This window comes from Thalassophryne amazonica, chromosome 17 (assembly GCF_902500255.1).
Source record: "Thalassophryne amazonica chromosome 17, fThaAma1.1, whole genome shotgun sequence".
NCBI classification, from domain to species: Eukaryota; Metazoa; Chordata; class Actinopteri; order Batrachoidiformes; family Batrachoididae; genus Thalassophryne; species Thalassophryne amazonica.
This window is the reverse complement of record NC_047119.1, coordinates 26668526-26680857: the sequence shown is the minus strand read 5'-3', so window position 1 is coordinate 26680857 and position 12332 is coordinate 26668526. Positions and strand designations below refer to the sequence as shown.

The 12332-nt window shown below is 41.1% G+C and overlaps 1 protein-coding gene across 1 annotated transcript in view; it reads right to left on the bottom strand.

The window, feature by feature from the left end:
- ass1 (argininosuccinate synthase 1) overlaps nt 1–12332 on the bottom strand; it is a 45664-nt gene that overhangs the window by 19571 nt on the left and 13761 nt on the right. The window contains exons 5-8 of the mRNA XM_034191769.1: nt 6086–6142; nt 5929–6003; nt 4558–4628; nt 4368–4398 (exon numbers count right to left, since the gene is read on the bottom strand). Of these exons, the coding sequence (XP_034047660.1) occupies nt 4368–4398; nt 4558–4628; nt 5929–6003; nt 6086–6142 (234 nt within the window). The remainder of the gene's footprint in view (nt 1–4367; nt 4399–4557; nt 4629–5928; nt 6004–6085; nt 6143–12332) is intronic.

Sequence of the window (12332 nt, the reverse complement as noted above, 5' to 3'; positions counted from 1 at the left end):
TCGGATCCAGACAGCCATCCGTTTAGAAATGAAATGGTCGTTCAGCCTGTCGATGGCGGTTTCGAAGCGCGGCGCGCCCCACAGCCGCTGGGGGCCGTCCTTAAAGCGACAGTAACACTCCTTATTCTCTACCAAGCCCGTAACATTTTCACCGAAAGCCAGATAAATTTTTCTAATGGTTTCCAGCTGCCAGTCTCTAACAGTTTCTGAAAAAATTCTGATGGGAAAAAAGCCCAAATTATTCCGCCATTTCCTGGCAATGAAACGACGACGAGGGGGCTGGACCACTCCTCACTCAAAGCCTGCTCACAGGCGAATGACGCAACTGACAGGCGTGGAAAAACTCACGCATGCGCACGAGGGTTCAAGCTCGTCTGACGCAATCACACGTGATTCAAATCCATATGGTTTTTGAAAAAAAATAAGGTCGGATACTTTTCTAATAGACCTCGTAAAATTGAAAAATCAATCTCAAGTTTCAACGCTATTATTACTGTCATACTGCACCAACTGACATCCCATCGATCAACTGGCGATGCCTGTTAAGTCCGTGATGAAGAGTCAGGCTTGTTTTCTTATAAAGTTCGCCATTCGCCTGTCTAGCTTCTGCGTAAAATTGACCGAGTACTCCGTCAAGCATCCGTCTGTCATAAGTTTCAAAGTTGGGCGCATGTCCCTTTTCAGTGACGTACTTGTGAAACAGGTTGGCTGCTGACTGTGTATTTCTGCAGGTGTTCTTCGCATCTTTTTCATGTAAAATTTAAGTCAGCGTCGCTAACGGACTCAAACCTGTCTTCTGTCATCTTGTCAACAAACTGAGAGCCAAAGTAGGCGTTATCGATAGAAGGCGTCGCTCGATTAGCTAGCGGTACGCTGCACGAGAGGTGTACTCGTTTCACATGCGCGGTCAACTCGGCATGTGGTACAGCTCAGAAAGTGGCGAATGGGCCTATCAGAAACTGGCAAAAATCCCATACCATATAATAATTGCCCTCAACGTGCTGTACACCCATGGTATGTCTGTGTGCCAAGTTTAGTTGTTTGGGATAAACACTGCTCTAAATGTTAGGGGTAAAACTAAGAATATAAATAAATAAATAAATACAGGACCATTCACCTGAACTGTACTTTCAGTTCCAGTGACCACACCTCCACAAATGACACCTAGTATAAATACAAAATAACACACACACACACTCTTATACGGTGCATCTGGAAAGTATTCACAGCGCTTCACTTTTTCCACATTTTAAGTTACAGCCTTAGTCCAAAGTGGAGTGAACTAATTTTTACCCCCAAAATTCTACTCACAACACCCCACAATGACAACATGAAAAGTTTTTTGGGGAAAATTTATTAAAAATAAAAAAAAAACCTAAGAAATCCCATGTACATAAGTATTCACAGCCTTTGCGCCATCCTTTGTTGATGCACCTTTGAGAGCAATTACAGCCTCAAGTCTTGAATATGATTCCACAAGCTTGGCACACCTATCTTTGGGCAGTTTTTCCCATTCCTCTTTGCAGCACTTCTCAAGCTCCACTATCCCCCAGTCTGAGGTCAAGAGCGCTCTGGAGCAGGTTTTCATCCAGGATGTCTCTGTACATTGTTGCATTCATCTTTCCCTCAATCCTGTCTAGTGTCCCAGTTTCTGCCGCTGAAAACATCCCGACAGCATGATGCTGTCACCACCATGCTTCACTGTAGGGATGGTGCCTGGTTTCCTCCAAAAATGCCACCTGGCATTCACACCAGAGAGTTCAATCTTTGTCTCATCAGACCAGAGAATCCTTCAGGTGCCTTTTGGCAAACTCCAGGTAAGCTGCCATATGTGCCTTTTACTAAGGAGTGGCTTCCGTCTGGCCACTCTACCATACAGGCCTGATTGGTGGATTGCTCCAGAGATGGTTGTGCTTGATCCTCTCTTTACAGAGAAGTGGTGAAGCGCTGACAGAGTGACCATCGGGTTCTTGGTCACCTCGCTGACTCTTGCCCGATTGCTCACTTTAGACAGGCGGCCAACTCTAGGAAGACTCTTGGTGGAACCAAACTTCTTCTATTTACAGATGATGGAGTCCACTATGTTCATTCACTGTGCATCTTCAAAGCAGCAGAAATGTTTCTGTACCTTTCTCCATATTTGTGCCTCAAAACAATCCTGTCTCAGAGGTCTACAGACAATTCCTTTGGCTTCCTGCTTGGTTTGTGCTCTGACATGTACTGACAACTGTGGGACCTTATATGTAGACAGGTGTGTCTCTTTCCAAATCATGTCCAATCAACTGAATTTACCCCAGATGGACTCTAATTAAGCCGTAGAAACAACTCAAGGATGATCAGTGGAAACAGGATGCGCCTGAGCTCAATTTTGAGTTTTATGTCAAAGGTGGTGAATACTTATGTACACGTGATTTCTTTTCTTTTCTTTTTTTTTTTTAATAAATTTTCAAAAATCTCAAAACTTTTTTCACATTGTCAATATGGTGTATTGTGTGTAGAATTTGGGGTAGGTGGGGGGGTTACTCCATTTTGGAATAAGGCTCTGACATAAAATGTGGAAGAAGTAAAGCACTGTGAATACTTTCCGAATGCACGGTAATAGGCTTGACACCCTACAGACTAACCCTAACCCTTCACTGAGGGAGTGGGCCCAAATCGAACTTTTGTTCAAAAGGTCCAACACAACCTCAGGATTACAACTAAGGAACTGACTGAGGAGCTGGAGGCATCAGAGATGTGACAACATCCACCTTAAAGACAGCGCCATGATCTGAAAGGCTGTTGAGAAGGAAGAAATAATTATAAGTTGAGGAGGGGAAATTTCATATGTAGATTTGGGAGAACTGCATGAGAAATCTAAGCAGTAGCTGCTAAAAATGAACTGTTCCACCTTATCTAAAAGTTCAAACTAACACATTCTGATCTTTGTGATATAGTCAAACTATTTAAGCATTGTGCACTATTAACATTTCACTGTATTTAATGCCATTAGCCAATTCAATAATCAAGTTAAGGTCCAAAACAAACCCATAAAAATGGACCCAGTTACACAATACTTTCCTCGTGCATTGCTATGCCTGAGTTGGTTTGTCTCATTTTCTACAAAACATTTCTCAAACCACTGAAAAGCCAGTGATAAGGTGGGAAAGAGACACGACGTGCGAAGCAGACTGAGGTCTGTCAGTTACAGTCGCTCTGCCCCTGTATCTCAACTCCAGCAGCGAGGGACACCTCGCCGTGACACCCCGTACATTGGGGACTCATCTGTCTGGTGCACCATCTTTGTACTTTACTGTTACTGGTGACATTTTGGTGTCACAGTGTCATGTTGAAATGGCTCCCCTCCCACGTCGCAGCCCGCGGCAGTGCAATCAGTTGAACAATGAGGTCCCGAAGTGTTGGGGCTGGAACTCAGGAGGCCCCAGCTGGGCGCAACACCCTAACCCTTCCCCCCTCCCTGGCTCCCATGAAATTGGGAATTAGTCGGACCATAGCTGACGACAAGTCAGTGTCTGTGTGTCCCAGGCTCTTCCCAGGGCCTGGTGAAGACCTGGGGTGAGGAGAGACAGACACAGACAGTCCGGCGGATAGGAGTTTTGGAGGGTCACTGAGGGCAACTTGCATCTACTGCTTTCACCTCTGACCCAGAAGAGATCACACGCTGTCTTACCCATGGCACTCTTGAAGAGTAGGGTGACTATGTCTCTAGCAAAGCTGGCATGGGTCACCAAGAGGGATGGGAGACTCATGTTATTTTGTGTCCACTCCAGGCTTCAAAATACTATACAGAGTTTTTATACTGCATATCAACTGAATATTTTGTCAGTCTGTTTGCAGTGGAAATTAAATTACAGTCAATCACTTTACTGACAAATAATTGTGTCAAATGACATTATTGTACTTTACGGTATACTGCAGCTATGTATAATAATATCTCTGTTTACCACAACATCTTAAAACAAGTAATGACTAATGCATTATAAAGTTTGCACAAATTGCTGCCTGAAGTTCATTCCATTTTTAAAACACTTCCGCATTGCGGTTAATGGATTAAAATTATGTTTTAATGTCACCGTAACTGCCATCAGAAAGCAATTCTGCCAGAGAACTGAGTGAAGAGTGACTCTCGTCTTCACTTGTCTTGTTATTTACACGTCCTTAAACATCGGCCACTTCATTTAAGTGACAGTATGACAAAATACGTGATTCACCAAGTGGCATATTACCCCAATTCTGTTAGGACTCATATTCTCTACCACATTTGATAAATAACTGTCTGTAAAGGTATAAACAAACAGATGCACCCTCAAATAAGAATGTACATTTTGAATACAATTTCATGTAAAAAGTTGCGGAACTGGTCTTACCTTGGGATTTTCCAGGATGCCAGACTCATAGCTAAAGAGAGTTGGATGGAGAGAAGTTTTAAAAATGACACAAAAACAAAAACACTTGTATTTTAAAACTGAAGATGTATTTTGTATTTCAGAGTATATTACTCTAATTTAAGATTATAATCTGAAGTTTTAAACAGGCATATAATGTAGTACTACCAACCTTATATGCATGAGATTTGCGTCCATGCTCCATGGTGCCTTTGGCGTGACAGGGACAGGGATACCACGCTCCTGCAATTTCACACAAAACAGCTATGTTATATTCTGTTTATCAATGTGCCAACAGCTAATGAGGGTAAAACACAAACTCTGAAATAAGAATGACAGTGGCCCTGAGGAATAAGGGAGAAACCAAAAGAACAAGGGCATTGACAGCATTGTCAGTTATACATCTGATCAACATTCACCCAGAATTCCTGGAACTCTGTCAGATGTTTTCAGTTTTCTTTAGTGGACTGGCTGTGATGTCCACAGTCGTGTTTTTTTTTTAAGTTTATTATATTAGCCAATAATATTCATTCATTCATTTTCAGCCACTTATCCGGGTTGCAGTGGCAGCAGAGCAATAATATATTATATTATCATCATCTTTTTAGTTTGTCCAAACTTAATTTCACAATAAAATTCATTCATTAACTGTTGGTGAGACCAAGTTCAAACTCTACAAGCCAAACAAGAAAACTGATTTCACTTAAACATCATGATCACCCTCTAGTGGGGAAAAGTGATTTTTCTCTGTAGTGACTGTTTATGAGTGAGACAAAAACTTTTCATAATACTACAGATTTTTCACTAAGTCTTTCAATATAGCACACAAGGACAGATCTCAATTTTCTGTTTACAAAGTCTTAAACCATGCCATATCTCTAAAATCTGCAAGTCTCAAACACCATCATGTTTCTGTATACATTTTTTTTTTTTTACATTTTGAATCAAACAGGAAAATTTGTACATATCATTAAAGAAAGTAAGCTCTTTCTCAGATTACTTCATGGAACTGTACATGTGAATCTGCTAAGACAACAAATGGGATAATAATCAGTGAAAAATGAATTTTTCAACATTTATGAAAAAGTTAGTTCTCCAAAAAGAAATCAATTTTATACAATTAAGGGTTGCCACACCAGATACTTCTGAAAGCGCTTAATTCATCACGTTATGTTGTAATTTAGAAAAAACTTTTTTGCTCGGTCTTTGCAAAAACATTAGGCACAGTGTTTAAAACACCATAATGCAGAGTACGACATACACTGCAGAGACACTGAGAATGTATCATACAACCAGTTTAGTTCCACTGTCATATCCTGTTATCATACTATAACTCATTAAATCATAACACACACACACAAAATTAACTTCAGCCTCCAATTATTTGGTCATGAAGTTCATAGTCAGGTCTGGGGCCATGTATTGCTGCAGATAGATAAAATGAACAGTTTTACGTTTTTTTTTTTCTAAATAATGGAAAAAGTATGTACGAATTTGAAAGACTAATTTTGTGTGCCTTTGCAGCACTAAGTGGAGGTCTCACCTCTGCATATTCCAACAGGTCTGTCCTTCCACGGAAGCGGGTGTAGAACTCAGGGATTCTCCAAGGTGCAATGATCTGACAAGCACAAGGCAGAAAATTCAGGGTGGTGCTCCTTCTGTAGCAATGTCCATTCAAAAGACTCCCTTGTTAAACTCACCTTAACCTCTGGGTAGAGGGCATAGCATGTGAGCTCAAAGCGTACCTGGTCATTGCCCTGAAAGCACAAACAACACATTCAGCTTCATCGACAACATGTGAGATGAATCAATGTTCATCTGTACCTTTATACATTTAAACCGTTTACATTTATCAGTGACTGACTGCTCAAGTCTTTCATGTCTGCAGTGATAAGTCTTTCCCAGCCACGTCCTGCTGCAGTTGTCTTAAAGCTGTCACTAAATACCATATAGTAAAGTTATGTGTGGGTAATTTATGTAACCTTTTGCTGTGGTGTCCATCTGCTGGTGCTTAATGGATATTACAGCCTAAACGTCAATACAAACATTTATAAATTATATATGTAATAATAATAATAATAATAAAAACAACAGAAGATGGGTGGGGAAGGGGTACAGTCAAGATGGCTACTCATGCCAACAGTTTAGGTGGTGAAAACAACTTCAAACTGCTCACCAAGAATATTCCAAAATATTCCAAATCGTCTCCTCCCTCTGGACAAAGATTTTATTTATCTCAAATCTTTTGAATAAGCGTTCTGTGCCCAGAGTCAAAGTAATTTGAGGGTCAAGGTCAAAATAAAATTCCATCATTTGGTACCCATACAAAATCCTGTCATTTGGTACCCATATCATTTCTGTATCCCTTGCAACCTTGATGGAGTCACATTATCAAGACACCACCTCATTTACTCATTCATTTCCCTCAGCGTCCTAAATCAAGGCCAGGTTCAAAGCAAAATGAGGTGGAAAAATATACACCACACCCTATCCACATCTAATCAGATTAGCTTTGTATCTATAGACATCTGGGAGGAGTCATGTTCATAAGCTTTCGTGACAGAATGATAGGCTGACAGGTCCAAGACGCAATGCAGCAGGAGCTAGCAAAACTCAAGGATATTATTTATTCTGACACACTAATTTTAAAGTGGGGAGAAAAATGCTGTGGCTTTATGTCTTCAGATCTGGGCTATTATTGACCTAAACTATTTGGGAGATTTGGCTACATGTCACTTTGGGGCAAGCTATCATATCTGATAGTACAGAGAGATAAAGTGGCACAAAGAACATCCTCAACAAACACTGTCGCAATGCTGTTTTCAATAATGAAATGAAGGAAGTACAAATTTAAAAAAAAAATACTGATTGGAAGTAAACTACCTGATATGTTAAAGGCAGTGAGACAGCTGAAGCTGCAAAAGAATTATAGTGAATGATTTTGCATACTGTGAATCAGTGATGTAAAAGGTTTCCATAACACGCCCCCAACCCCCTGACCCCAACTGGTCCAAACATTGAAGCGCTTGGTACAGAGATGTTTTTGCCAACTCATGATTTTGCCAAGTTCTTGAAAACATGTTCACATTTGGGGGGAAAAAAAATTATTGAATAAATACAGATGAAAGAGTTAAGACACAGTATTGCTATAGTTAATGTATTTTTAAAAATTTAAAGAACAAATATTTTACCACAAATACTTCAGACACCAATGTTGCTGAGCAACTGACTTGGAACAAACAATCTGGTGTCTCCTAGAAACACATTCACTCAGAGGAAAAACAGCCATTTAGTGAACAAGTCTTGAAAAAATCCTATCTTCAAACTAAGGTAGGAGAATGCACAAACACTGCATGTTAATCCTGAAGCCTAAATGGAACCAAACAAACAATAAATAAATAAATAAAAAAAACAGCATTTCAGACTGATTGGTATAAACAATAAGACGAGCACTTGGGAATCCTTAAAGCACAACACATCATACTTTTCTTTTGCAACTCGTTTTCAATTTAAGTTTTTGTGCAGCTTAGGTGACAAAGAAATTTACCAATACAAGCGACGCCATTGTTTGTAATTAGCAAACATTAATGCTTTCAACAAATAGCTGCTCAAGGAGAAACAAAATTGCTTTTTACGCCTCAGCTAATAGCCAAAGTCTGGTGGCCTTGATCAAAGTTTTCTTGGAAAGCAGTTGAACTGCAACAAATAAAGAATGGATGAGTGGAAAGGTCAATGATCAACTGTGCAAACATTGTGTGACAAAATCTTAGCAACAAACCCTGGACTGGTAACCAGGCAGCTGTGGTCAGAAAATAACTGGTTTACACACCAGAGCACGTTACTACACAATGTAGGTTTCGACTCCTATCTGTGCTCATTAGTCCTGCTTTCTAGTCTATCAAATAACACTGTACATTAGTGGTGAAAAAACAACCACGTCTGTAAAGTTCAGGCTCTTTATTGCTAAGATATAGTCATTTACTGATTTTTTTAATATTTAATAGCAAGCCTGTCTGCTAAAGGCTCATTTATGCCCCACTCACGTAAGCAAAATAATGAGTTTCAAACAGTACAACTGTCAATGACCGTGTTAAGCAATACAACCACTAGAGGGCACCAAATGGACTCAGACATTTGCATTAAACTGGTCATGTTTAAAAGAGGTGTCTGCATCTACTGCAAGAAACAAAAGCAGTCAGCAGTGTGACTGAGGTGGTGCAAGAGGTCATTAAATACTTCATGACAACATTATATATATATTTTATATAAGCCACTCAGACATAATTTCGCCTACTGTTAAATGTATGTTGTACCCTCTTCCCAAGGATCGTGCCTTGTTTTTGTGCAGCTTAGGTGACAAAGAAATCTACCAATACAGGTGATGGCATTTGTTTGTAATTACCAAATATTCATGCTTTCAATAGCTGGTCAAAGATTAAAAAAACAAACAAACAAAAACCTCAAGCCTCTTTCACATTGGCGTATTCGTAGAGCTGCGTATTGCAGCGTTGCGTTTCATTTAAATATGCCCGAAATGCACGCATACTCAGCCTTTTTCCGTGTTTGTTTCATACTTGCAGCTGCGTGTGTTCACTTTTTTAATGTGCGCACACAGTCGTGTGTAACTTGCCGCTATTTAAACCCAGTTCACTCCTGCCGGCTGTGCAGAACACATCACTGCACTTGGAAAACAGTGGACTGTATCATGAGGTTTTTACAGTTGCATTACTGCCATGATCAGGACGTTTGATAAGTGCACCGACATGCAGCGAGTGCGCTTTTATTTTAAAGTCACAGGTTTGATCAGACACACCCACAGAGAGAGTGAGAGAGAGAGAGAGTGAGAGAGAGAGAGATGCCATTTCTGTTGTCTTTCTGGATTTCTGAGTTGAGGTTCAATTCCCTGTTCTGATCACATAGGCACTGTGGGCTGTGTGATCATGTTCTCAGCTGATTCCTCTGGATGCAGCACTCAGTTTTTGGATGTGTACAGAAGCGCAATGTTGCACAGACTTGCATGCAGTAACGCTGTGCTGCGCAGACCTGCTTAAAACTGTGTCCAGCGCTCTACACCGAATAACATTAAACATGTTTAATTTCTTCCATCCTACGCGCGTAGTCCTCAACATACTGCTGCGTAGGGAGAAAAAAAAAACTTGACGTAGAGCTGCTAAAGGTGGGCGTAGAGCTGCTCAACTCGGCGTAGACGATACGCCACAATGAGCAGCTCTACGAATACGCCAATGTGAAAAGCCCCTCAGATAACAGACAAAGTTAGCTGGCTTTGATCCAAGTTTTCTTGGAAAACAGTATAGCTGAAACAATTAATGAACTGATGATTAATGGGCTATGAAGTTAATCAACAACTACTTCAACAATCAATTACTCATTTTGAGTCTTTTCTTAAAAATCCAAATTGTTTGTTTTCAGGTTCTTAAATGTTAAATTTTGTGGTTTATTTTATGAGCTGCTTTACTCCTATTTGGCAGTAAAATGAGTATCTTTGGGCTGTGGACAAAATGAGACATTTGAAGGAGTCGCCCTGAGCTCTGAATAACACTGACTAATGTGTTTCACCATTTTATGGACCTAACAACTAATCAAAAAAGCAACAAAATACCAGTCTATTAACCAATTCGGAATATAGCAATCATCTGCAGCCTGAGAAAACAGGTTGCTATTCATTCATCAATGATGTTGTACTTTACATTAGCTGAGGTGTTCTGAGTGCTAAGATGTGTTATGTTTGAATAACACTCTCAGGGAACAGAACATTTTTTGTTACTCTGACCTGCTGTGCAGTTTCTAGGAAACATCAATAATCAACCGTGCAAACAACTGCCAAATCTTGGCAATGAACCCTGGACTGGTCACCAAGCAGCTGTGGTCAGAAAATACTGGTTTATGCAACAGGGTATGTTACTACACAATGTAGGTTTCAATTCGTCATTAGTTCTGCTTTCCAGTCTATCAAATAACATTGTACATTACTGGTGAAAAAGCAACCATGTCTGTAAAGTTCAAGCTCTTCGTTTTTAAGATAGTCATTTACTGATTTTTTTTTTTATATTTAATGTTTTTATTAACAAGCCTGCCTGCTAAAGGCTCATTTATGCTCCATTCACATGTGCAAATAATACGAGTTTCAAACAGTACAACTGTTAATGACCGTGTTAAGCAATACAACCACTAGAGGGCCCTGTATGGACTCAAACATTTGACTGCATTAAACGTGACCATGTTTAAAGAGGGTCTAATAATGCATCTACTGCAAGACAAAAGCATTGTCCACAGTGTGACTGAAGTGGTGCAAGAGGTCATTAAATACACCACTCGACATACATTCCCCTGTGTGTTAAACTTTGGATTCACTGCCTCCACAATTTCTGTGGCACTGCTCCCTTCCATCCATATCCATAAGCTTTCAGAAGACGGACATGTATCCAGGTGATATGAAAGCAGAGGGCAACAGAAGGCTCCCACCATCCCCAGTTTGTTATGTTGACTGTTTCAAGTCCCATTGTTTAAGTTCTAAATTTTGTCAACAAAACCCAAGAGTCCACTTTATCCTTCCAGTTATGAGGTTTTATTTGCTTTATCGTTGTTGAACCCAACACTCAATTTCCAACGGGGGGGCTGGCGAGCACGACGGAGTAAAGACGCACCTTTCAGAGCTCCTGCAAATCCAGCAAAAACTTCAACTTTAAAGACACGCAAGTTACCTGCCTACTTAGTAAATCTTCTTCTAAAGGTGTTACCTGCTGCTACTGCACCAGATACTTCAAGCAAAGTGCATTTATGGCCGCAAATCTACAAAAATACAAGTTTGAGGCCTCCTCTGGCACAAACCCCAGCGCAGCCACGGTCAAAAGTTCTGGCGACCCCGCTCCCCCCGCCCATGTGCCCGCCAGCCAAGCAGCGAAAGCCCCGAAAGCTAACAACATGGACACAGATGCAATCAAAGCAGACATCCTAGCCTCACTGCGACAAGACTTCTCTGCCATTATCAAAGGAGAAATGAAAGAAGCACTACGCAACAATTTTGACTCACTTAAAACGCAAACTGAAGACATAAAGAGAGATAAAGAACAGCACTGCAACTCTCCGGCTGGCGCTTGACCAGGTAAAACCTAACATGAAATCAGTAGAAGACCACATGTCCACCATGTCTGACGAGATGGTACAAGCACAGGGACTGGTATCTGGTCTCCAAGCAGAAATAAAGAGGCTTAAGGACAAACGCGAAGACATGGAGGGGCGCATGCGGAGGGGAAACATTAGAGTGTCCGGGGTGATTGAAACGCAGGGCTCCAGCACACCAGAGGCTGTCTCCTCGCTTTTGAAAGAAGTATTTCGACTGGACAGAGAGGTGCGCGTGGAGCGCTCTCACCGCAGCGGGTTTTACCGTACGCCGGGGGACAAACCACGCGTCATCATCGCCAGACTCAACAGCGAGGGAGACGCCGAGGATATCCTGAGGAGAGCGCGCAGCGGAGGTGGTCAGCTCCGATATAAAGGCAATCCCATCGCCATCTTCCCGGACTACACGACCAGCGTTGTCCAGGCGCGTGCAGCCTTCACTGAAGTCAGAAAAATGCTTCGTGACAAGCCTGGAGTCCAGTACGGGATCCTCTATCTTGCTAGGCTCCGGGTCACATACAACAACGTGGAAAAGGAGTTCGTGGATGCAGCTAAGGCGATGGATTATGTCAAGAAAAACATTCTTTCTCCCCAAGAAGACTGCGAATCATGACTGAACTGACATACATGAGGAGTTAACGCAAAGTTTTGTGAGTACTTCATTTAAAAAGTGTCTATTATATCCAAGTAGAGCAGGGCCTGGTTTTCATATTAATAGCTCATCTTTCGTTTACATAAGCACATTCAGTTGTGTCTTGGGACTGCTCGCATGGCTGTATTCCCTGAACCTCAAGTGAGCTACTCATT